The 23,653-nt window shown below is 37.4% G+C and overlaps 1 protein-coding gene and 1 long non-coding RNA gene across 2 annotated transcripts in view; one reads left to right on the top strand and one right to left on the bottom strand.

Moving 5' to 3' along the window:
• LOC149500554 (uncharacterized) overlaps nucleotides 1-23,653 on the top strand; it is a 274,194-nt gene that overhangs the window by 137,241 nt on the left and 113,300 nt on the right. The gene's annotated exons all lie outside the window — the stretch shown is intronic.
• On the bottom strand, nucleotides 1,944-12,187 carry LOC149500558 (brachyurin-like). Its single transcript, XM_089736499.1, has 5 exons — nucleotides 11,933-12,187; nucleotides 11,124-11,391; nucleotides 9,571-9,669; nucleotides 3,982-4,178; nucleotides 1,944-2,584 (listed from the first exon to the last, which is right to left on the bottom strand). Exons 1-5 carry the CDS (start codon nucleotides 12,119-12,121, stop codon nucleotides 2,480-2,482), a joined length of 858 nt encoding a protein of 285 aa, XP_089592625.1. The 5' UTR covers nucleotides 12,122-12,187; the 3' UTR covers nucleotides 1,944-2,479.

Raw genomic sequence — 23,653 nt, 5'->3', positions numbered from 1 at the left:
TAATTAATTGGAATTTTTAAGTTTGTACACTATTAAGATTGTATTTTATACTTCTATAATCACAAACTTCGCCAAGACTACACTATAAAAAATATTAACGAAGACAAACAATATTTAATCTCAATTTGACAACAGACGTCAAGAACAAAGTGCGTCAAATACATGGTATGTTGTGTGTGTAATGTTTTCTTTATTGATCTAATGTATCTTCTATGCATTATTAAAAAAAATATTAGCACTGTGCACTTCTTCTCTATATTCTCTATAAGTGTGGAATTCAAATTCAAATTCAAAATCATTTATTTCAACTTAGATGTCAGTATGACACACTTGTTGAATGTCAAAATAAAAATAACAATGTTAACTCTACCACCGGTTCCAAAAAAAGCCACAGTCCTGAGAAGAACCGGCGAAACAAACTCAGCGGGCTTTTTTTTTTGTTTTTTCACAAATATTTTCTTTTTTTTAAATAAATAAAAATATTTACAATAAAAGAAAAAACAAATTACAATTAAAAATAATAATAATAATAATGAAAAATTAAAAGGCTAGGAGCGAGCGCCTCATTCCCACGTAGTGCCATCTAGTAAATAATCCTTAACTTTATAATATGCCTTGTTGCACAAACGTTCCTTAACAGTTTTCTTAAATCTATGAACAGGTAGTAATTGAACGTTTAGTGGGATCTTGTTAAAAAGCTGTACACCCAGCCCCCTAAAAGAGTTGCTTATTTTATTAATTCGAGCCGCCGGCAACGCAAGCCTATGTTTGTTCCTAGTGTTCACATTGTGCAAATCGCAGACTCTGGGGAATTCTTCAATGTTTTTACGCACGTACAATAAATTTTCAAAAATGTATTGGGACGCTAAAGTTAGAATTTTGATTTTCTTAAACTTGTCCCTCAAGGATTCCCTCGGGTGCATATTATAAATAGCACGAATAGCCCTTTTCTGCAGGATGAAAATCGTTTCGACATCGGCAGCATTGCCCCATAGCAAAATGCCATAGGACATAACACTATGAAAATAACTAAAATAAACCAGGCGTGCCGTATCTTCATTAGTATACGTTCGTTTTTTTTTTACCGCAAACGCTGCAGAACTAAGTCTACTCGCTGACTTGCATATGTGAGGACCCCACTGCAGCTTGGAATCAACTGTTATACCAAGAAAAACTGTCGAATCCACAAGCTCCAGTGTCTCTCCACTTACAGTCATATTAGTGTCTACTTGTCTAACATTAGGTGCGGTAAATTTTATACATTTTGTTTTTTTGTTATTTAATAACAGATTATTAACACTAAACCAATGTACCACGCGCGAGATAGCATCATTCACATCGTCATAATCTTCCAAATGTCATTTAATTTTAAACAATAATGATGTATCATCAGCGAATAATACGACCTCGTGACGGGTTTCAATAAACTTAGGTAAATCATTGATATATACAAGAAATAGGAAGGGACCCAATATGGAACCCTGAGGAACACCCATATTAAGTAAGACACCGGAAGATCTCGTTCCTTTAACGTCTACCTTTTGGATTCTTCCGGATAAATAAGATTTAATAAGTTCTAATGAAACGCCCCTAATACCATAAAATTTCATACTCCTCCTTCGGCGCAATTTTCGTAAAAAGGGATACAAAGTTTTTGCTTCACGTATTAATATATAGATATAAAAAAGAATTTAATTCTTTTATTGTCTGTGTAGGCAGACGAGTACGGCCCACTCAATAGTAAATGGTTACCACGTGCGCACGGACATCAGCAATGTCAGGGGCACAGTCAAATCGCTGCCTACAAACATGATTAGAACGAGATACAGAACCAGAAAAATGCAATAGCAATAGATAATTTCATTCTGTGCATTCATTCATTCAGCACATTTTCATTCGGTGAAACAAATCTAATATAGATTTTTTTTAAAACAAGAATGGGCTGTATTTCAAAAAGCTTTATTTCTGTGAATTCATTCTCAAATCACATCGCATTCACTGTCCAAACTAAGGGCAAATATCATTTATTCGCATTATAAGTGTACAATTTCCAAAAATATTCGAAATTGAGTTAATATGCGGAATGATTTTGTATCACCAGTATTTTTCTAATAAATACTGTCAAAAGAGCGTAGTTTAGTTTCAGTTTTTTTTTATTATTATTTATCTATATTTTGACTGCTATTAACAAAATTAAATACATAATTTTATCTTACTTTATAAGACAGATAATGTAACTGGTAAAAACTACAAAATAAATGTTGCAAAGATGATTATTAATATTAAAAATATCATATTATGTTCAAACCTTTAAAACACTCTAGTAAGTTTTGAAATTATACAGTTTTAATGCGAGAAGACGATATATGTAAGCATTATTCTTATTTTTTTAACAAACATCATTAAATCATCTGACAAACAAATTGAACAAATCGTTTACAGCAAAACACTTGTTTCCCGTCCCATTACGAGCATCTTCTTACAAATTCGCATTAATCCAAGTTAAGAACGCAGTGACTCTTGTGTACACAGATGGCTTCCCAGCCTCACACCCTTCGTTAGGACCGAACGAAATAATACCTATCTGAAAAACAAATTATTAGTTTAGAAAGCGCTGAGAATAATTCCACCTTTTGTTCTTCGAGGATTTTTCGCTTTAATATGCTTTTATTAGCTTCAGACGTGTGTATGTTTGTAACGAATCTTTGAAAATGATTTTGACCCCTTCAAAACGTCGGATTAACTCGAAATTTGGTATACTTATTAAGGACCAATGACAATTCAATTTAAAAAAAATATTGAAATTCAGGTAAAAAATGAAAAATAAATAATAGTTTAAAAAAACTAACAAAATACGCTTTTATAGAAAATCCAACTATAAAATATAAAATAAATTTTAATAAATTTGAATTAAAAATAGTGTGAGAAAAAATGATTTTATTGTAAAAAAGCGTGGGGTGCTTTTCAGGATAATATCAAAATAACCCTTCTACTCATATCTGTTCATAAAATATTTATAACTACTGGTACCATGCACCCCACGCTTTTTTACAATAAAATCATTTTTTCTTACACTATTTTTAATTCAAATTATTAAAATTGATTTTCTATGTTTTAGTTGGATTTTCTATAAAAGCGTATTTTGTTAGTTTTTTTAAACTATTATTTAATTTTCATTTTTTTTATTGCCCTTACATTCAGATGAGCATATGGCCCATCGGACGGTGAGTGGTTGCCGTCGCCCATGGACGCCAGCAATGCCAGGAACAGAGCCAACCCGCTGCCTTCCGTAGAATGTCACAAAGACAGAGCAAAGCAGGACAGTCATTTAACGGTAGCTGGCACGGCTGTGTCCCTGGCATTGTTGATGTTATTGTCATCTTTATATATAAAAGTGAATTGCTGTTCGTTAGTCTCGCTAAAACTCGAGAACGGCTGGACCGATTTGGCTAATTTTGGTCTTGAATTATTTGTGGAAGTCCAGAGAAGGTTTAAAAGGTAGATAAATATGAACATGCTCGGAATTAAATAAAAATAACAATTTTGTTTTTCCTTTGATGTGTCCCCAGTCGAACGGATTCCTTTTGTTTGTTTTAAGTTTATTTTATACAAAAGTTTAGGTATTTTATTTATCGATTGAGGTACTACGAAGTCTGCCGGATCAGCTAGTTACCAATAAAACTAAATCCTCAAATTTGACAGTGTCATCCGGTTGTGGTGTCGTTTTTTTTTTAATACCTGGGCAGACGAGCTTATGGTATACCCGGTATTAAGTGCCCACAGACATCACAGCATAACCATCACTCTCCAAGCTGGAACGTATAACTGTTTTACGGCATAAATAGGGAACCATCTGGTTACCACTTAACATTGATTGGGTGGAAAACTTTGACATAAAATAAGCCACCCATCACCCATTCCAACACGCAATACGCAATAAGTAAAGAATCGCTTAGATAGCTCGTGAACTTGTAATCTTACCAGAATTCTTGAATTATTCCAGACAACGGTCAAAGGCCCGCCAGAGTCACCGTCACAGGTGCCACGGTTACCAGCGCCGCTGGTGCAAAGATGACTTCCCTGGATCGTGATGGGGAAACTATTCTGGCAGACTGCGTTGGTTATTACAGGCACACTTGTCTGGTATAGTACTGATGTAAGTGGAATGCTGGTTTGAGCTTAAAAAAAAGGTCACATTTCAAAAGCTATTATTACGCCGGTAAGAATAACGCTATCTGTCATCAAATGCAGAAACGAAAATCAAAAGAACTAGTAATATTGAGAACGCTCGAGAAGTGTAACGCCATCTATTAGCAAATAGGAGAAGCACTTAACGAAATGACTCGCTCTATCCGGAATGTTCTCGATAATGGTAGTCTTGTCCTGTCGACTATAAAAGCCTTGCAGACATGTGTGTGATGTGTGATGACAGACGAAAATTGTACAAAAGAAAAGAAGTGGAGGAGAGAAACGGTCGCCCAGAAGACTGAAGAAGAAGACGAAGAGAATGGTGATGAAGACAGAAGAGAAGAGGGATGAAAGAAGAATGGTCTTCGTCTTCACCTTCATCACATCACATCATGCCATTCTATCATCAAAACCCGCATATTTAGAACCATACCAACAAGCTCATCAGCCCTGCCTTGATAGGCCGGGAGTTTCAAGCCCGGGCAGAGGCGGTTCCCAGAGGCCATTCCGCGTAAGGGGACGCGATGACCCGTCAGCATGAAGGCAGTTAGCAATCTGATCTACTTGAAGCGAAACAGCGAACGAATCATCTGAAGCGAAGCGGAAGAAGCGAATTGCAAATTGTAAAGTGTTCTTTAAAATGTTCTGATTATTAAATAGAGTTTTAATTTGTACTTCGTTGAAAGTTCTATTCATCCCGAGCCCAAGCGCGTAATACTGTTAATTAATATTTATTTTTTGCTTATCTAGAGGATAAGATGCGGACGTCTGCTGCAGTAAGAGCAGAAGCCATTATCTCACAATTTGAGGGCCACCTCAGATTTGCTGCGCATTTAACTGGTACTTATTCACACAGCTACGGCTGCTTTGTAACCAGAACCCAAAGCGGCGATCACACGAAAATACACTGAATAATAAGGTTCGGGTCACTCAAGAGAACGCTAATTTGTCTCAGATCTCGCAACGAACCTAAACAGACGGACAGAAGACGTAATGGATTACATTCCGCCTTAAAATCAGCTTTAATTGAAATCCAAATAAACAAGAAACTCCAACAACGAAATCTAAATGGAAATCTCAAGTTCGAGATCTGAAACACCTTTGATACGAACGCAAAGGAAATTTAGTATTCCTTTAACGTGTTTTCAGATGGAAATAATCTCACCTGTCTAGACTTTAATTTTACGATTGTTGTCACAGACAATTCTAGCCATAAACCTAATCGGTCTGGTCTCTAAAAGCGACACAACTGCGTTATTTTTGGTAGCTATTGAGGCTAAGTTTAAAACAAAAAATTTTACATCGCTTTTTTTTTTTTTTGTAACAGTAACACTATCAATTGTAACTAACTCACAAAGTACTTACTTGCACTTCAATATGTGAACGGAAATTACCATGTCGTTCAAATATTGCATTTTATAGCTTTACTGGGGGTATGAACTTTTGTTGGTCCGCACGGGTAGGTACCACCACCCCGCCTATTTCTGCCGTGAAGCAGTAATGCGTTTCAGTTTGAAGGGTGGGGCAGCCGTTGTAACTATACTGAGACCTTAGAACTTTATCTCAAAGTGGGTGGCGCATTTATGTTGGAGATGTCTATGGGCTCCAATAACTACTTAACACCAGGTGGGCTGTGAGCTCGTCCGCCCATATAAGCATATTTTTTTTAAAAATAGAACAAGAACAATTACTCCATAGAGCGCCTTGTAATTCGGGGCAAAGCAGAAAGCACCAGACCGCGTGGAAGACTGTCCATGCGATGGACTAAGTCAAGTCGGCAGTTGGTGGTTGTTTGCATGAGTGTACCAGGCTCACCACAAACCGGGAGAAATGGCGATTGCTCGTGAGGCACATGCCATCTGTCCAATAATACTGAATGACGATCACGACCGCTCTGACAAGAGACGACAAAGGAACGTACTTGGTTGATATGTTACAAACTCCACGTATTGTCAAAAAGCAATGGATATGTCAAACTGATATGACCCCCAAAAGAATTAAGAACATAAAACTATTTAAGGTTAGGAATCACCAGATCACTTCGAACAAGGATCAAACAATGTATCAAACAGCAACAACATAAATCACCGTAGCTGTTAACGTTACGAATGATAAGGGCCTCGAACCATTCAGCCTTTTGTTCAGCCGCAACGGTACCCTCTGAAAAAAATCCCCTAGAAATTAGTCTGCAGCCCTTTAATTTCCCTTATCTCCGCTGTAGGAACAAACGTGCTGTTATTTACACGAATCTCGGAGGGTTTCCTTGTTGTTTGCCACCCAGATTCTGACGTGATTCATCCCTACAAGCGTTCGCCATTTGTAACCGGCCCTATAGGACCAGGGACAGAGAATGACGAAAACTGAATTAAATGGATGTGGTATTTTGCGCAATCGACACATTATGCCATGCAACGAATAATTATACCTAGTCAGGTCATAAATTCTGTTACGTGTTTAATGTAAAATAATTGAAACAAGTTTATTCATTATCTAACCATTCATATACCAAAATGAACTTAACAAAACATAGATTCTTATGACACTAAAGTTTATTCAAAATAACCTCCGTGATTTTGAATACAGGCCTTCAATCTGCGCGGCCAGTCGTCTATCGCAGCACGAACGAGGTCCATGTCAATATCGGCGGCTGCCTTAATCAAGGATGTCTTGAGTGACTCCAAATTGGGATGAGGCTTTGAGCATGCCTTTTCCTCCAAGTGTTGCCATATTTTGTAATCTAACGGATTCAAATCTGGACTGGAAGAGGGCCAGTCTTCGTGCCGGATGAAGTCGATTTCACGCGCCGCCAGCCAGTCTTGTGTGCTCTTCGCTCTATGAGCTGGCGCCGAATCTTGTTGGAATACCCAGTGCCTGTTATTGAACATGGTATGAGAAACAGGTTCCACAAGGTTCGTCAGGACTGTATTTTGATACACAACTGCATTCGTTTTTACACCTTTCTCACAAAAATGTACCTCTGTTAAGCCCCAATAAGAAACTCCCAACCATACCATGAGCGAGGATGGAAAATGACATCGTTGGACACGCGGAATACGGTTGCTCGCTTCTTCACTACTGTGTGCGTACACCTTATCATTTTGTTTGTTGCAGCTCTCTTCTACGGTAAAAAATGTTTCATCCGAAAAACGAATTTCCCGATATTTTTTTCCCGCGTACCGCTTCAACAAAGCGCGGCATCTCTTCAGTCTCAGGTCCATTAGACGAGCATTCAAACGATGTCCTGTTTTTTTTTCGATATTCCCGAAGCTCTAAGTCTTCATTTAACACCCTTTTCACCGCGGTTCTGCTTAACCCCATCTGAAGGGCCAACAGTTTCTGCTTACGTTTGGGATTTCTTTGAATTCGCGCCTTCACAGCTTTTATCACTGCTGGAGTCCTAACAGACCGAGGGCGACCACTTCTTGACCTGTCATCTACACTAGAGTCTTCATTGTATCGTTTGATGGTACGATAAACGAGTCTTTTGGTTATATTCAAATTTTTCAGTATGTTAAAAATTTGAATTGGCGCGTAACCGCAACGATGCAACGCAATAACTGCAACACGGTCTTCTTTAAGCGTCCACTCCATATTTAAAAATGAGTAAAATTCTAAAAGTATACATTTTTATTTTTATGAACAATTCGAAATTCGAATTCAATAAACTTTTTTGTGGCCAGCATTCTAAAAGAAAAGTTTTTACTGTGTGACAATACTTATGACCTGACTAGGTATGGTAAGTAGAATATATCCGAGAATAAATAGTTAAGTTATGAAACATGAAATGTAGTCTACATAGTGGTAGGCAGCGGCTTGGCTCTGCCCCTGGCATTGCTGAAGTCCATGGGCGACGGTAACCACTCACCATCAGGTGGGCCGTATGCTCGTCTGCCTACAAGGGCAATAAAAAAAAGCTCAATAGACAACACACCACAGAAATGTGAGACTTAAAAACTAAAAAATCATGCTTAAACAGCTACCGGTAACCAATCACCATATGTTAAGCTGTATACCCGTCTGCCTACGCGAGCAATAAAAAATCATAGCTATAGGTCTCTGTTTATTTTTTCTATTATTTTTTTAACAATAGATGGAACATGTAGCAAGTTTTTTTTAAAATAGAAGACAGATGAACGTTCATACTAGATTGGGGGCCATACAAACCCAAACTATACAAGTAAATTGTGAATTACATAGAATAATGGCTATTTTAATACACAAACCAAAACGTCTGAATAGTTCATAAAAGAAATACAGTTCACGGTGATAAATAGCCCAGCAACACTGATCATAGTAATCACGATGAAAGGTAAGCATGGTGGATAATTTATGATGAATTATTTATGCTAATAACAGAACAAATATGTTAAGAAAAATTACCAAATCAAAAAATCTCAATTTGGAACGTATAAATTCAAAATCTCGCATCCAGTTTTGAAATAAAGCCCGTAAATTTAATACTCGTAATTATGTGGGTAGTGATTTTTCTTTCTATTATCATATTTGGCATATGTTCCCAAAAGGATATCGGAATACAGTTAAAATATTAATTTCAAAATCACGACTACCCTACCGAAAATAAAATGAACATAGACAACTTTTAGGAGAATCCTTGGATCCATTGGAATGGAATCCATTAGAATGGAATAAAAAATCCCACATACATAACCGAAAATCTTACGCTCCTTTTAGGTGGGATAGTCGTGTAAAAATTTTAGTAGTAAAAATAAAATGATCGAATTATAAAAATCGTATTTATTTTTAAACCGCAACCAACTTGCGGCCAAGACATGATCACAGAATCAACAAAAAATACATTACTAAGTGTCTGACAATTGTGATCGCTTTGACATTTGAACGATTTCATCAATAGGTATGGAGTATAATAATTGAAACCTAGACCTCAAATCTAAAGTTAAGAGGCGGTATTCACATCGTGAAGGCTCTGGGTTCCAGCAATTACTTGACAAAAGATGGGTCATGAGCCCCTTCAATCGTGTATACACTAATAAAACTAAATTAAGACTTCGTGCTGTGTAATAGATACTCAATAAATACATACAAGTAAGAAACAAAAATAAGCATACCCCGTTTCAGAATGCCAAATATATTTAACTATTTTTGTCTAATTTATTTTCATCTCCCAGGAATCTAATCACTACTCCGTCTGATACATTAAGCCAGAGTTACCAACACTCAACCACCAAATCAATTGGAAAACATAAGAAATACTCTCCAATTTAAGATCACTTAAATAAGAAGCACTTCTGACACAGTTACACTACCGATTCAAATAGCTTTCCAGAGCTTTCCTCGATTCAGCTCTTTGTTGAAACAAAGACAAATGTCATCCAAACTTCAAAATTCATATTGTTTACGTACCATCACTCGTTTTCCCATATCCTGATATGGTGCCAGTCAGCCCTACGAAGTCGCGGTTGACATCGCTGGCCGATGGCAATGGAATCGCTTGAACATTATCTAAGAAGAAAACAAGTAATTTATACGGCTACTCAAATCTACGTACGTTTTATACAAAGAATTTAAATCTTAAATTAATTAATAGCTTTCCAAAAATACCTTCTAATTAAAAAAGGACACCGTGGATTACGTATCATCTAGAGTCTAGATTTCACTTGTTACAGCATCGTATTCACTTCGTCACATCCGATAAAATTAATCATCTTTTTTGTAAGGGCTCTTCTAAATTTGAAGAATCGACAATGATGCCCAAATAAAATTCATTACACTTACTCCGCGTTATAATCGAGTCGAACATTTTGTTATATTTCTTTAACCCCCAAACATGTTAAAAACTACATATATCGCTTCCTAACGAATCCGAACTATAAGTGAGACTGTATAATAACTATGTATAATTAACACGTTCGCGTGAGCAACCTCATTTCTGAATATTGCTGCTGTGGCGCACCTTTTTCCCATACAAAGTTTAGCAACGTCTAAAAACGTACCGCGGTAATACGTACATCATAATATGATGATTTTTTTTAGGGAACGCGGCAGTATAGGCTATGAAAATCGAATGTGTTGCGGCGCTAAGTAGATGCGCCATAGGAATTTCCTCATAAAATAGACGTCCAAAGACGTTCCGACCAAATAAATATGATAATCTAGAAGCCGTCATACGACGTTGCGCCATTTCATAATTTTAAAAACACGACTTTGTAGGACGTTGCTCACGCGAACGTGTTAAGATGGGAGTAAAGACAACTTTAGATCATTATTTTGTCCTCTGGTATTTTGGGCTCAATAAAGCAAAATATTGGAACCGTAAATATACCATTACAATATTTTTAGGTGTGCTTATCACGAGGCCAACCTTACTACTAATGATAATTTAAATCGTCACTGGTGGATATAGGACTCTCTTCAAATTTTCCACTCTCTTCTAACCACTTTACGAGTTGCAAATCCCAATTCGTGGTCCCAATCGCAATTCCAATTCCTCAAGAACACAACTCTTTCAACACAAAATTTATGAGATTCATTAGACTACCGATGACACATCACACTGATTGAAGACTAAATTTTAATTATCTGTCATGTAACAACAGACAGTCAACTCATGGTCCATAAATAATTAAGACAAAACCCATTGAGAATGTAAAACGTAATTAATACTGTAGTATTAGGGATCGCAGCGCATAAAATAAAAGTTACACTGTTCCAAAATCTTGTGTTATAATAATTAAAAATTAATTAACACTTTTATTTACGCCTTGCTCATTTTTTAACCGTGTTCGCCATCTTCCTTTTCTCTGTCATTCTGTCTGTCATTCTCTTCTCCCTTTCTTTCCGTTTTCTCTCACTCACATCTTAACGCTCCATTCCAGACTCTTTTCATACGTTTCGTTCTTACCAATCATACAATACTAGTTCCGAATCTGCGATTTAATTAATTTCAGATCACTCACTACTGTATGCAACACTAGTGATCCTTATCACGGCAATATCATGGGTGTAATCGTTAGTGTTCCAATTAGGGTGGACAGTTACAGCTGAGGTATCAATCCTGATCCCTCCAGTGAAGATAGTCGTAGAGCCGAGTACTGCTGTGAACTGCTTCGCTTGACTCTGGCCGTCCCACCAGCAGTGAGCTGCAGTGATGATCCTCGTGTTGGAGACAAGAGAGCCACCGCAGATTGACATCCAACCGGTCGTTAGGAGCGCCACTAGTCCTACCTGAACGTGAAGGGTAAAATCGCTAAGCTGCTCTAATAATTAAAATGGTATGTAAGATAATATTGTTGTTTTATTCACATTCAACCTTTACAATTTTATATAGCATTACGTTCATATTATATATCACAAACAATGGCTCAAGCAACTTGTTGTAAACGAATATGATGAGCAACCCAAGGCCATAGTCGAATAGGTGCTTACAGCTCATCTTGCGTAACACAGAGCCTACAGCACAATAATGTACAAATTTTAAGCATTCATGTAAGTCTTTCTTGCGAATGTCAACAATGTTAGTACAATTTGTTCTTGACTTGATTACAAAAGGATTATTTCCGCTTTCAAAAAATAGACGGTAAGGAATTATGTAGTACATACAAAGCACGACTTTAATTATTATATTCTTATTGCCTTGGTACGTAACGAAATCTTTAAAGGTTGTTTTACCTACTTCAAAGGGTCCCGTTTAACTTGATAATTTGCAAACGGTCAGAAACGCGACAGGAGCTTAAGATGACAATATACTAAGAACACAGAATCTTACATGATGTGGTATCACAGATGCCGCTGCAACTTGGCTTCCTCCAATAATCCTACTGGACTCCAAACGCTTCAACTCATATGCTTTGGGCACTCCGAACCTCAAATGATAACCGTATGCAGGTCCATTGAAAGCATATCCGTTCGCAAATATAACTGCACATGTCAGTATGAATAAGACAGAATAACGCATTTTGTCCAAATTCACAGAAATCGAACTGAAATTTACTTGATTGCACACAATTTATTTGAATCTATTTTAATTTACACTGATTGCGGAATAATCAATAAATTATCAGTTATCGTTAAGATAATGTAATCTTTATAACGTATTAATTGCTTTTTGTTTTCCGATTTGAGAGATCGGTGCAATTTATAATGCAATATAATACAACATTCTGAATGCAAATAAATTTATGAGGTTTCTATGCGATGTGGAAGTAAATGTTTATTTAAAATCTTAAATAGTTAGATATCTTCGCTATTTTAGATGGATAAACAAGCTCATGGCTCTTCTGTTATTAAAGGCTTAGCGTAACAGCCACTCCCTTATAACTTTAGGTCAAGATCACACTATGTATAGGTACATCTCCTCCCCTTCAAAATGGCACATATAATTGCTTAGCAACATAAATATGGAGCTGAAATGGGCGGTACGAAATACCTACCCAATATCTTACCAGAATGTACGATTGGATGGAAAATGCGATAGTGAGAAAATACTACAGCCCAATCTACGGTGAATATGTTGATGTATTTCTCGACACCCATGCGAAGTAATGAGTTGTTGTTGTTCTATATTATACACCACGCCAAACAAAAAATAAATTTTAATTTAGTCTTACGGTAGGCAGCGGCTTGGCTCTGCCCCTGGCATCACTGAAGTCCATGGGCGACGGTAACCACTCGCCATCAGGTGGGCCGTATGCTCGTCTGCCTACAAGGGCAATAGAACAAAATAAATTAAAAAAATCCGAATCCAAAACACATGATTTTTTATTGGTTTATTATTTAAGATTTTATGTTTCAGAGACTGAATTGTCCAAATGATATTTTCAAAATAGATTCGCTTGTATACAAATTGCGCAAAATCTCCTCTCGTTTCTCGTTCAGAATAAAACCTTACCTTCAAAATTATTGCATCGATATTTATCAGATCTTTCTTCTAAACTCGAGAGCTACGTTCAAATTAGGAACAAAAAACTTTAACCTTTAACATTTATCTTTGAGTTTATTTAATTAATTTAATAGTAATACACAGCCAGTTTTTTATTCTCATTTGAACACCAAAATCTAAATTCAAATATCGTTATCAGAATTTTATCGTTATTTCGAGAACATTAGTTCTTACATTAGTAAAGCAATAATAAATAGCAAAAGCAATAATAATAATAATATTGGATTCCGCGACGCGTTCCTGAAGTCACACGTGAATTCACGTGGCCTTTGGTAAGACGACCGGTGAACTCATATCGAGTGTTGCGACCTCGTCGAGGTCCAAATCCTCTGTGAAGTACGGATAAAATACGCAATATGCAAAAATAAAGGGTATTTTGATTAAATTAAAATTGACGACATTAGGCGGGATAATGTAGAACGTAATATGAATGAGTAAATAAAATTAACAAGCTTAGTGAGTATTTATTTTTAAAAAGTCGGTTGTCTGTAAAGTCGGTTTGCGGACGATAGTTTTACATGATAACATCATAAAGAAAGATTAATGAAAAAATGCATACTTTTTTGAATTGAATTGAATTTTTATCACTGCATTATCATTAATTTGTATAATATAATGTCACTGGTGGTAGGACCTCTTGGGAGTCCGCTCGGGTAGGTACCACCACCCCGCCTATTTCCGCCGTGAAGCAGTAATGCGTTTCGGTTCGAAGGGTGGGGTAGCCGTTGTAACTATATTGAGACCTTAGAACTTATATCTCGAGATGGATGGCGCATTTACGTTGTAGATGTCTATGGGCTCCAGTAACCACTTAACTTCAGGTGGGCTGTGAGCTCGTCCATCCATCTAAGCAATAAAAAATAAAAAATACAAAGAAGGATTTAATTTAAAATGATTTTTTTTTTCATTAAATTAACGCTAGGGCCGATTGTGCCCGGTCGTGGACCTGCTTGCAGCGCTCTGCGTGCTGTGGGTCTCGTCTGCGGGGGAGTTGCTGGACTTCGACCGGGCGCGTCCGTAGGTGGCGGATCACGGGCCTTTGAGCAATATATAATGAATGATAAAAAATATGTTATTTTTTGTACGTTATTACAAAGTTAAGTCGTACACTGTGTGCATTACTAATAAAAATCTTACGTTACGGACGTTTTTTCCTGGTTAGGGTACCCCTCCGCATCGTCCCATAAGGAACTTCATTCCAAAAACATACAGTCCATCGCCTCTTCTTATAAAAAGAAACTAAATCGCATCCATGTTGCAATCCATTAAACCCTATTCATCTTTAAAGCGGGTTTCTATTTATCTATCAACGACGGTTCACGCGCGTAAGAACGCGCCACAAAAATCGCTTCAGCGCTGCATTTTGTTAACTAAATACAGATTTTAATAGTGCACTAGAGGTCCCGCAGTAGTCGAAATTCGACTATAAATAATTGGAATTGTAAGTTTGTATTTGACTATGATTGTATTTTATACTTCATATATCACTATTATGATTGTATTTTATACTTCTATAATCACAAATTTCGCCAAGACAACATTATAAAAAATATTAACAAAGACAAACAATATTTAATCTATTCTCAGTTTGACTCTGTTGTCAAGAACAAAAGTTTGACAATAAATAGTATGCATGCGTGTGTGCGTCAAATACATGGTATGTAGTGTGTGTAATGTTTTCTTTATTGATTTAATGTATCTTTTATGCATTATTTTAAAAAAATATTAGCATTGTGCACTTCTTCTCTATATTCTTTATAAGTGTGGAAAATTTCATACTCCTCCGTCCGCGCAATTTTCGTAAAAAGGGATACAAAGTCTTTGCTTCACGTATTAATATATAGATTCTGTCAAAACATGGACGACGAGTTCGCTCTAGTGAGTCCAAAATAAAAAATAAATTGAAAACTGAATCATAGTCCTTCCCGATCTCGGGTGTACTTTCGTAATGGACTTTTCGTAATTGACCAAATGTTATTTTTAGTTCGTTCGTAGCCGATGGCGATGGCGCGGGTACATTTAATTTGCTTCTTTAGACGACTGACACGGATGGGTAACGCTTTGGAAAAATTCAGGCTGGGAATGGACAGACTGTTTTCGTTTGTTCAAAGCTATTGAATTTAAAGAAACGTAGGCGGATGTTTTCGTAAAAAAAAAACGGTTGTCTGTAAAGTCGGCTTACTGACGATAGTTGAACGTGACGTTCATAAGAAAATACGCCTCAGAGCGAGGTAACGCCGCATGAGTCATGTTTTTTCGTGCGTGCAGCCGGCTCCATCGAATTATAAGACGTTGTCACGTCAAAAAACTAAAATGTTAATAACTTTTTTTCTTATCACTGCATCACTAACATAAAAGGCCAAGGCAATAAAATTATTATAACTAGATCGTCGTTGCTCGATACGTGGAAATGCTTAAAGTAATTTCGATCCATCGAATTTTTTGAAAATGACGTTAAAAGATTCTGTCCCATAGATAAAGTTCAAGGGTGGGTTAGTGGGTCAAAAAGTGGGTTAAAAATGTGTTTTTCGTTGTTCCTTATGTTTCAATTACAGGAGAAACGCACAAGACCGAAACAAGTAAGAAGCCTAGACCACCACTATCGCATTTAGCAATGACATTGCCGCTGTCGGGAATTGAAACCGAAATGTGTGAATGATATAGTCGTGGTCCATTTAACCATGATAACTGCTATAATAACGAGGCAATGAACGGCAAATACGACAGCGTTCCCAGAGGACCAATAGAGAGTTTGAAATAAACAAGCAATGTATATTTCCTTGTCATCCGAACACTCTTTAGACTTGTTTCTTTTGAAATTTCCGAATTGTTGTGGGCGCAATGACCTTTGCAACATTCATTTGTTTCCGTGTGACTCGTATTCAGTTTTATCTCACACTAGAGGTCCCGCAGTAGTCGAAATTCGACTATAATTAATTGGAATTGTAAGTTTGTACACTATTATGATTGTATTTTATACTTCTATAATCACAAATTTCGCCAAGGCTACGCTATAAAAAATATTAACAAAGACAAACAATATTTAATCTATTCTCAATTTGACCACAGACGTCAAGAACAAAAGTTTGACAATCAATAAATAGTATGGATGCGTGTGTGCGTCAAATACATGGTATATAGTGTGTGTAATGTTTTCTTTATTGATTTAATGTATCTTTTATGCATTATTTAAAAAAATATTAGCATTGTGCACTTCTTCTCTATATTCTCTATAAGTGTGGAAAGTTTCATACTCCTCCGTCCGCGCAATTTTCGTAAAAAGGGATACAAAGTTTTTGCTTCACGTATTAATATATAGATAAGCCCCTCGGTTTTAAAGTCTTTATACTATGTAAGGAGTGAGTTAATTTTTTTGAGCATTTCATTACGCAGGATTGGACCCCGCCAAAATGGCTGTAATTCCATTTCGCCAGACGTTGGGATTCAGTAAATCATGGACTTTCACAATATCAGTACTTTCCCTCCAACTTCGTCCAGTCCAACTTTCGCTTTCGAGCTGCATTTACTGGTGTTCTAATAGTGTTGGGTGTGTGATGGGTGGGTGTCGATGAAACTTTTCCGTTTTTTTTTTTGCTTAGAAGGTGAACGTATCCATCAGCCCACCTGGCATTCAATGATTCAACGTAAATATGGCCACCGACCTTACGAAATGAGTTCTAAGTCTCAGTTCTATAATACAACGGCTTTGTCATCCTTCATACCACAAGGGTGGTACCTATCTGTGCGGGCTTACAACTTTTAGTATTAATTTAAAATCTTCATTATGCTAGTCATAATAATTTGATTGGCTTAATAGTTAAAATTCCTGAGAACACAAGCCCTGAGTTCTTTTTGGGTTTTAGAGTTCTTGTTTATTAGGAGTTTACAAGGCAGCATCAATCCGACAGAAAATCTACGATAATTTCAAATGAAGCTCCCATATATGACTCCCAATATTTGGACCGTCGCGTCGGTCTACTGAGCAATAACGCTAGCTTGGTGAAAAGTCTAAGACTTTAGCTATTCTCTGGTAAGTTAGATAGGAATACTGCACCATCCAAAATAGACCATTCTCCTTCTGTTTGTGTCGCGTTCCTCATTACTGAGGGTCGTGACGCTGCATCAGACCAACATTAATATTATCGGTCTGCTGATAGCGCTACACGAATATATACCACAATTGAAAATATAGTTTCAGGCCAATTTAATCTATAACGAATAAAGTACATAAATTGAATGCGATCCCCCAAAAACAAAGTTGTGTGATTGTAGAGACAACACATCATGTGTCCTATAAATTCGCACAAAATCAAAACCCAAATCCCTATAATTTCGGCGCCCGGCTCCAACACAATACATCCGTCCTCGCGTGAAGCATAACTCAAAAAAGTTTTACAGCCGAGCGAATGTGAAGGGACAAACATTTCGTAAATTCGACTGTCATGCGTGCTTCCTTGAATAGCTCATTCGCATATTTTTTTTCAGGGCTCCATTATCATGCAAAATGCGATGGCGCATCAGTTCAGTGGAGTTTCAAGGGAGAATTGTAAATTTTAGGACTTACCACGGAAACGCTGTCAGTGTAAATAAACCGAGGTTTCCTTTGGCCCGTCGTTGTCATATTAAACAATAGTTCAGGGTTTTGATTACGATTGAAATTGTCAATTTGGTCGCCAAACCGTTGGTCAGATAGGATAACTGCGCTCACTGGATTCTCTGTTGCGACCGCTCTGAGAGAAGCTGAAATCCGAGGGAAATGGAAGCTGATGGTACAAAGAGACACGAAGGGCTTTCAGGGACATGAACTTCTGCAAAGAAGTATGCGACTAAGAAGAAGAAGAAGAAGAAATTGTCACAATTGTGTTGGCTCTAAGGCCTTTTTTTCTGGGCCGGGCGCTGAACCTCCTACGAGATCCCTGCGCCTAGGGAGTGCGCGAGGTATGTAAGCGATCTGCAGATATTGGGAGCAGACCGCGGACCCAAAGATATTTTTAGAGCCCTACCGCACTCCGAGTCCCCTGCACTCTTACACCCGACGTCCGATCTCCGCCTGGGGTCAGAACCCGGTCAGAGTAAGGGGGTTCCCGCGGGTGTCATCTTAGGGACTGAACCTAACATCTAAGTTTCAACTCAACGTGTTTATGAAGTCGTGTAACACAAGTCCAGTCGGTCAGCGGTCAGGTTTTTGATAGAATGTTGGCCAACGCTCTTAAGATCGTGACTATTTCCTCCAGACTAATTTCTGCAAAAATTTCTGATGTGTTACTGAAGCAAGGCAGTATCAGTAAAATCAGGAAGGCATTGTTATACCCAAAAGTCCACTCTGCAAGTGCTTAGTTATGCTTGTATAAGGCATCATATCGGTTTTCACCTAACCACGACCATTCTTCAATAATCATTTCAAAATATTTTCGAAGATGTTATCTGTTCAATCCGAATCCAGCCCCCTCGTGCTGCGAACACGCGCTGCGATCCGCGGCGCCGGTGCCGTTATGAATATTCTTTTGTTTTTTTTTATTGCCTAAATGTGTGGACGAGCTCACAGATCACCTGGTGATAAGTGGTTTCTGGAACCCATAGACATTTACAACGTTAATGCGCCACACACCTTGAGATATAAGTTCTAAGGTCTCAGCATAGTTACAACGGCCGCCCCACCCTTCAAACCGAAACGCATTACTGCTTCACGGCAGAAATAGGCGGGGCGGTGGTACCTACCCGTGCGGACTCACAAGAGGTCCTACCACCAGTACCAAATTATTCTTAATAAAATATTAGCTTATCACTCACCACGAACCGATGACCTCGTCTTATCACGTAGGATAGGAAGTTTCAGGGTGAGAATGTGGTAAGGATAGTATGATTAGATACCGTAGCGTGGTCAACCAGCATATCTATCTTTTCGACCGAGAACTGACAGATGTCAAGTCACGAATGCCGCATTAATTCGCATTCAGTGTTGCCGTGGTAAAAAACTCAAAACCCACAAATTGGTTTCGAACATTAACTGATTTGAAAACGGCATCGAAGATTTTTTTTATTGCTTTAATGGGTGGACGAGCTCACAGCCCACCTGATGTTAAGTGGTTACCGGAGCCCAAAGACTACTTTGAGATAATAGTTATAAGGTCTCAGTTTTTACTGTACTACAGCTGGGCCACCCTTCAAACCGAAACACGTTACTGCTTCACGGTAGAAATAGGCAGGGCGGTGGTACCCGTGCGGACTCACAAGGCGTCCTACCACCAGTAAAAAGGAAAAATAAAATTTAAATAAACGTTTTATCGATATCCGATAACTTAATTTATTTCCCATCTCTACGTCGTCCTAGTGGTGTATCTGTACCGCCGCCAGCAGTACTGGCTGTACCGTCGACCTCTTCATTATTCTTCACAAAATGATTCATTACTCCTTCGAAAATATCTTTGTTCTTTTGCTACAAAATTACAAAGTATTTTCCGAGCTGGTCTTCACAAACAGTTAAGACTTTCACAGATGCGATTGAAAGTCAAACATTCTACGTAATTTTATCTTCCATAATAAATATAAAGCCTAATTTTGTATTTTCGAAGTTAATTCGTGTTCACAAAAATCTTTTAAATGTAATAATCTATTAAACATCTTAAATTATAATTTAAATTGAATAAAATGGCAGGGAGTTGATTCGTATGTGCTTTTGGTAAAGTAAATTGTAAGACACTTTTTTTTTCCTACCTAAGCTAGTAGCCTAGAGAGGCTATTCCAGCGTAACCGTAACTAGTAGGTGAGCTCACGGGGCTCAAACCTGACGACGATGCTAACACGAACCCTAGCAAAACTCAGTGGGCTGTGTCTGAGAGTTAATTTACTCGTCGAGCCCTTCGTCGCAAGCGACGGGTTCGACGAGAACGGTGACCGGTGCTTGAAGTACCTAAAAGCACCGTCAGTGGATCGGGAGGATCCGAGATGTCGTGTGTAAGATACTAAATTGTGCGCTTCGCAAAAGAAAAAAACGTATTCTAAATATTTTTTTACATGTCGCGACAGTAGTGAAGGTATTTTAGAATACCTACTTAGAATTTTATTTCTTATCTTTTTTTAAATATAATGTATAAATAATTCCTTTGTTATACAATTTCAGTTACATACACCAGTATTGCATCCTTTAACATTTCTTTTTTTCATACATTTAACATTTCGAAAATATAAGCATTTCCAACATTTAAGCTTTACCAACAAACAAAAATAAAACAGAAAATTTGTTGCCAAATCGACGGTGAATTGTACTCACCCGTACCGCCCTTTTTTAAGAAAAAAATAAAGTACTCAAATGTGTTTTATTGAGAATAACTCTTTATTAGTTACTAAACAAAAAGAATATTTTTTTCTATAACTATACATATAGATAAATTCGTAGGTTAAACAGTAAACATATGCACTGGTTGGGACCAGCACTTGACCGATCTCCACCGGAGCCTATAGACATCCACTTCAATGCTACTTCAACGTCGCCGTGGCCTAAAGGATAAGACGTCCGGTGCGTTCGTATCTAGCGATGTAACGGTGTTCGAATCCCGCCAGAAGGTACCAATTTTTGTAATGAAATACGTACTTAACAAATGTTCACGATTGACTTCCACGGTGAAGGAATAACATCGTGTAATAAAAATCGAACCCGCAACATTATAATTTGCGTAATTACTGTTGGTAGGACTTCTTGTGAGTCCGCACCGATAGTTACCACCACCCCGCCTATTTCTCCCGTGAAGCAGTAATGCATTTCGGTTTGAGGGGTGGAGCAGCCGTTGTAACTATACTTGAGACCTTAGAACTTATATATCAAGGTGGGTGGCGCATTTACGTTATAGATGTCTATGGGCTAGAGTAACCACTTAGCACCAGGTGGGCTGTGAGCACGTCCACCCATCTAAGCAATAAAAAAAATATCAATTATGATAAAAAACGCTTATCTTCACATCAAATATAAGAAAAACCCATGTGTAAGGTCGAAATCTTGTTTTACTGTACATCGACTCTTCCATTCTTCAAGCCGAAAGATCCCTTAAAGTCAACATACATTTTTTGTCCAAATTATTAAAATAGGGCTAAATAATTCATTTTATTAACTAAACTAGCGACCCGCCCTCGCTTCGCTTCGGAAACATTAAAACACACATGAAACCAAAAAATAAAATTTAAAAAAATAAAAAAAAGTAGCCTATGTTCATCAGGGACAATGTCGGCATCTAATGGAAAAAGAATTTTTCAAATCGGTCCAGTAGTTTCGGAGCCTATTCGAAACAAACAAACAAACAAATCTTTCCTCTTTATAATATTAGTATAGATGATTTTCAAAGTTTAATTAAACATTCGAATAATGTTAACTTATTAATAGGCAACTTTACGTGGACGTTTTACACAATTATTTATCTTTGCGACATTCAGATTTCGCTACGAAAATCTTTCGTAATAAACTTACTTAAACTTCCAGCTCGGTCATTAGAGATTTATGCGTTTATAATCAAAAAAACAAAATGTGTGCAATTCACACGTGGTAGAAGTGAAACCTTCCAGAATTAAAATACAATTATCCTAAACGTCTTAAGTATATGTAAAATTTTGTCATTAGTAAATAATTGTAAGGTAGCGCCCTCTGTGAATTGATATTTTAATTTCACGTATAATCCTAAATTAAAATTCACTACAAGAGCTTTCATACACACGTTAGTATTAAAAAATCTCACAGATGGCGCTGTATTAAATAGTATGTATATTTCTGTCTCATTCTTTGCTGGCTTCATCCTACACAATTTTGTATTTGTGTCTCTTACCTGTCGTTTTTTCCGTTGCATCCGGTTTGAAATCACAACGATTCTAAAGAAGTTTTCACTTCAATAGCCTTGTGAAACGTCTCGATGTAATTAATATTACTTTCACGTCCTTAGCAGGGCGAATCTACAAAACAAAACAAAAAAAATAGAACAATGAACCTAAAACTAAAAACCTTAAAAATATAACATAACAACTAAAATATATAATTAAAAAGAGTCCCTTTAGGCAAGGTTCCGAAGATACTGGCATTTTTATTTCATCGTCTCAAATTTTTCGTCTGTGTGTTGCGTGTCGCGTGACGGTCGGCCGCGGAGTAGGGATAAAGTGATAGGCGCTCGTCAGAGCAGCCAAGGCCAATATGGCGGCACCTATAGTTCGCAGCAGCTGACCGTGTAGTGTATAGACTATTACTCATTCGTGCCAGTGCTCCACGCTATTTTGTTTGTTTTTGTCATTGTTTAATGTAAATGTTGTTTGTCAGAGTTAAATGTCTATAATGTGAAAAAAAGTTTCACTTTTACCGTGGTTTCATAAAACCACACAATTCTGTTTTTTGCTTACAAAACCTTTAGCGTTTATTATATTCTTACATCAAAGCTATAACCCTCGAAACTTATTTTTCCTAATCGGATACTCTTGGCAGAGTAGTCGTGGCTGTCGATGTACAGAGTTGCCTCTCGTCGCGTCATACCGCTCAAAACATGATGTGCAAATAGATCACAATATAAAATTTCCTTCAGTTTCGGTGTGTCCTAGACATAATTAGATCTAACTTTACGACTACCGACTACCCTCTTTTTTGCCCAGACTCGTAAAGGACCTCATAGCCCACCTGACCACCAACCAAAGCCCACACAAATCACAATATGAATACCACCACCCACTTTAAGACTTAAAGTCTATATATATCTCGATTGTTTTGTAGTTGCCCATGTTGTATTTCTTCCTGCTAGATTTGAACAACGGCATCACTCTGTTGTAGCCCCTCACAACAAGGGTTAATGCTTCTCTGCAAGACTGTCGAGAGATCTCAGCAATCTTGCCAATTGATATACTTGATTTCAATCTAAGGAACTCAGTCTGTTTTCTATCTTAGCCGTGAGCGGTTGCCTCCACCTAATTAAATTTCGTGTCCAGTATTAATTTAAGGTTTAATAAAATATATTTATATCTAATCTATATCTAATCTAATACGTGAAGCAAAAACTTTGTATCCCTTTTTACGAAAATTGCGCGGACGGAGGAGTATGAATTTTTCCACACTTATAGAGAATATAGAGAAGAAGTGCACAATGCTAATATTTTTTTTAAATAATGCATAAAAGATACATGAAATCAATAAAGAAAACATTACACACACTACATACCGTGTATTTTTATTTTTATTGCTTAGATGAGTGGACGAGCTCACAGCCCACCTGGTGTTAAGTGATTACTGGAGCCCATAGACATCTACAACGTAAATGCGCCACCCACCTTGAGATATAAGTTCTAAGGTCTCAATTATAGTTACAACGGCCGCCCCACCCTTCAAACCGAAACGCATTACTGCTTCACGGCAGAAATAGGCAGGGTGGTGGTACCTACCCGTGCGGACTCACAAGAGGTCCTACCACCAGTAATTACGTAAATTATAATTTTGCGGGTTTCATTTTTATTACACGATGTTATTCCTTCACCGTGGAAATCAATCGTGAACATTTGTTGAGTACGTATTTCATTAGAAAAATTGGTACT

Source organism: Bombyx mandarina, chromosome 21, assembly GCF_030267445.1.
Source record: "Bombyx mandarina strain Sakado chromosome 21, ASM3026744v2".
Classification (NCBI taxonomy): Eukaryota; Metazoa; Arthropoda; class Insecta; order Lepidoptera; family Bombycidae; genus Bombyx; species Bombyx mandarina.
This window is presented reverse-complemented; position numbering and strand designations above follow the sequence as displayed.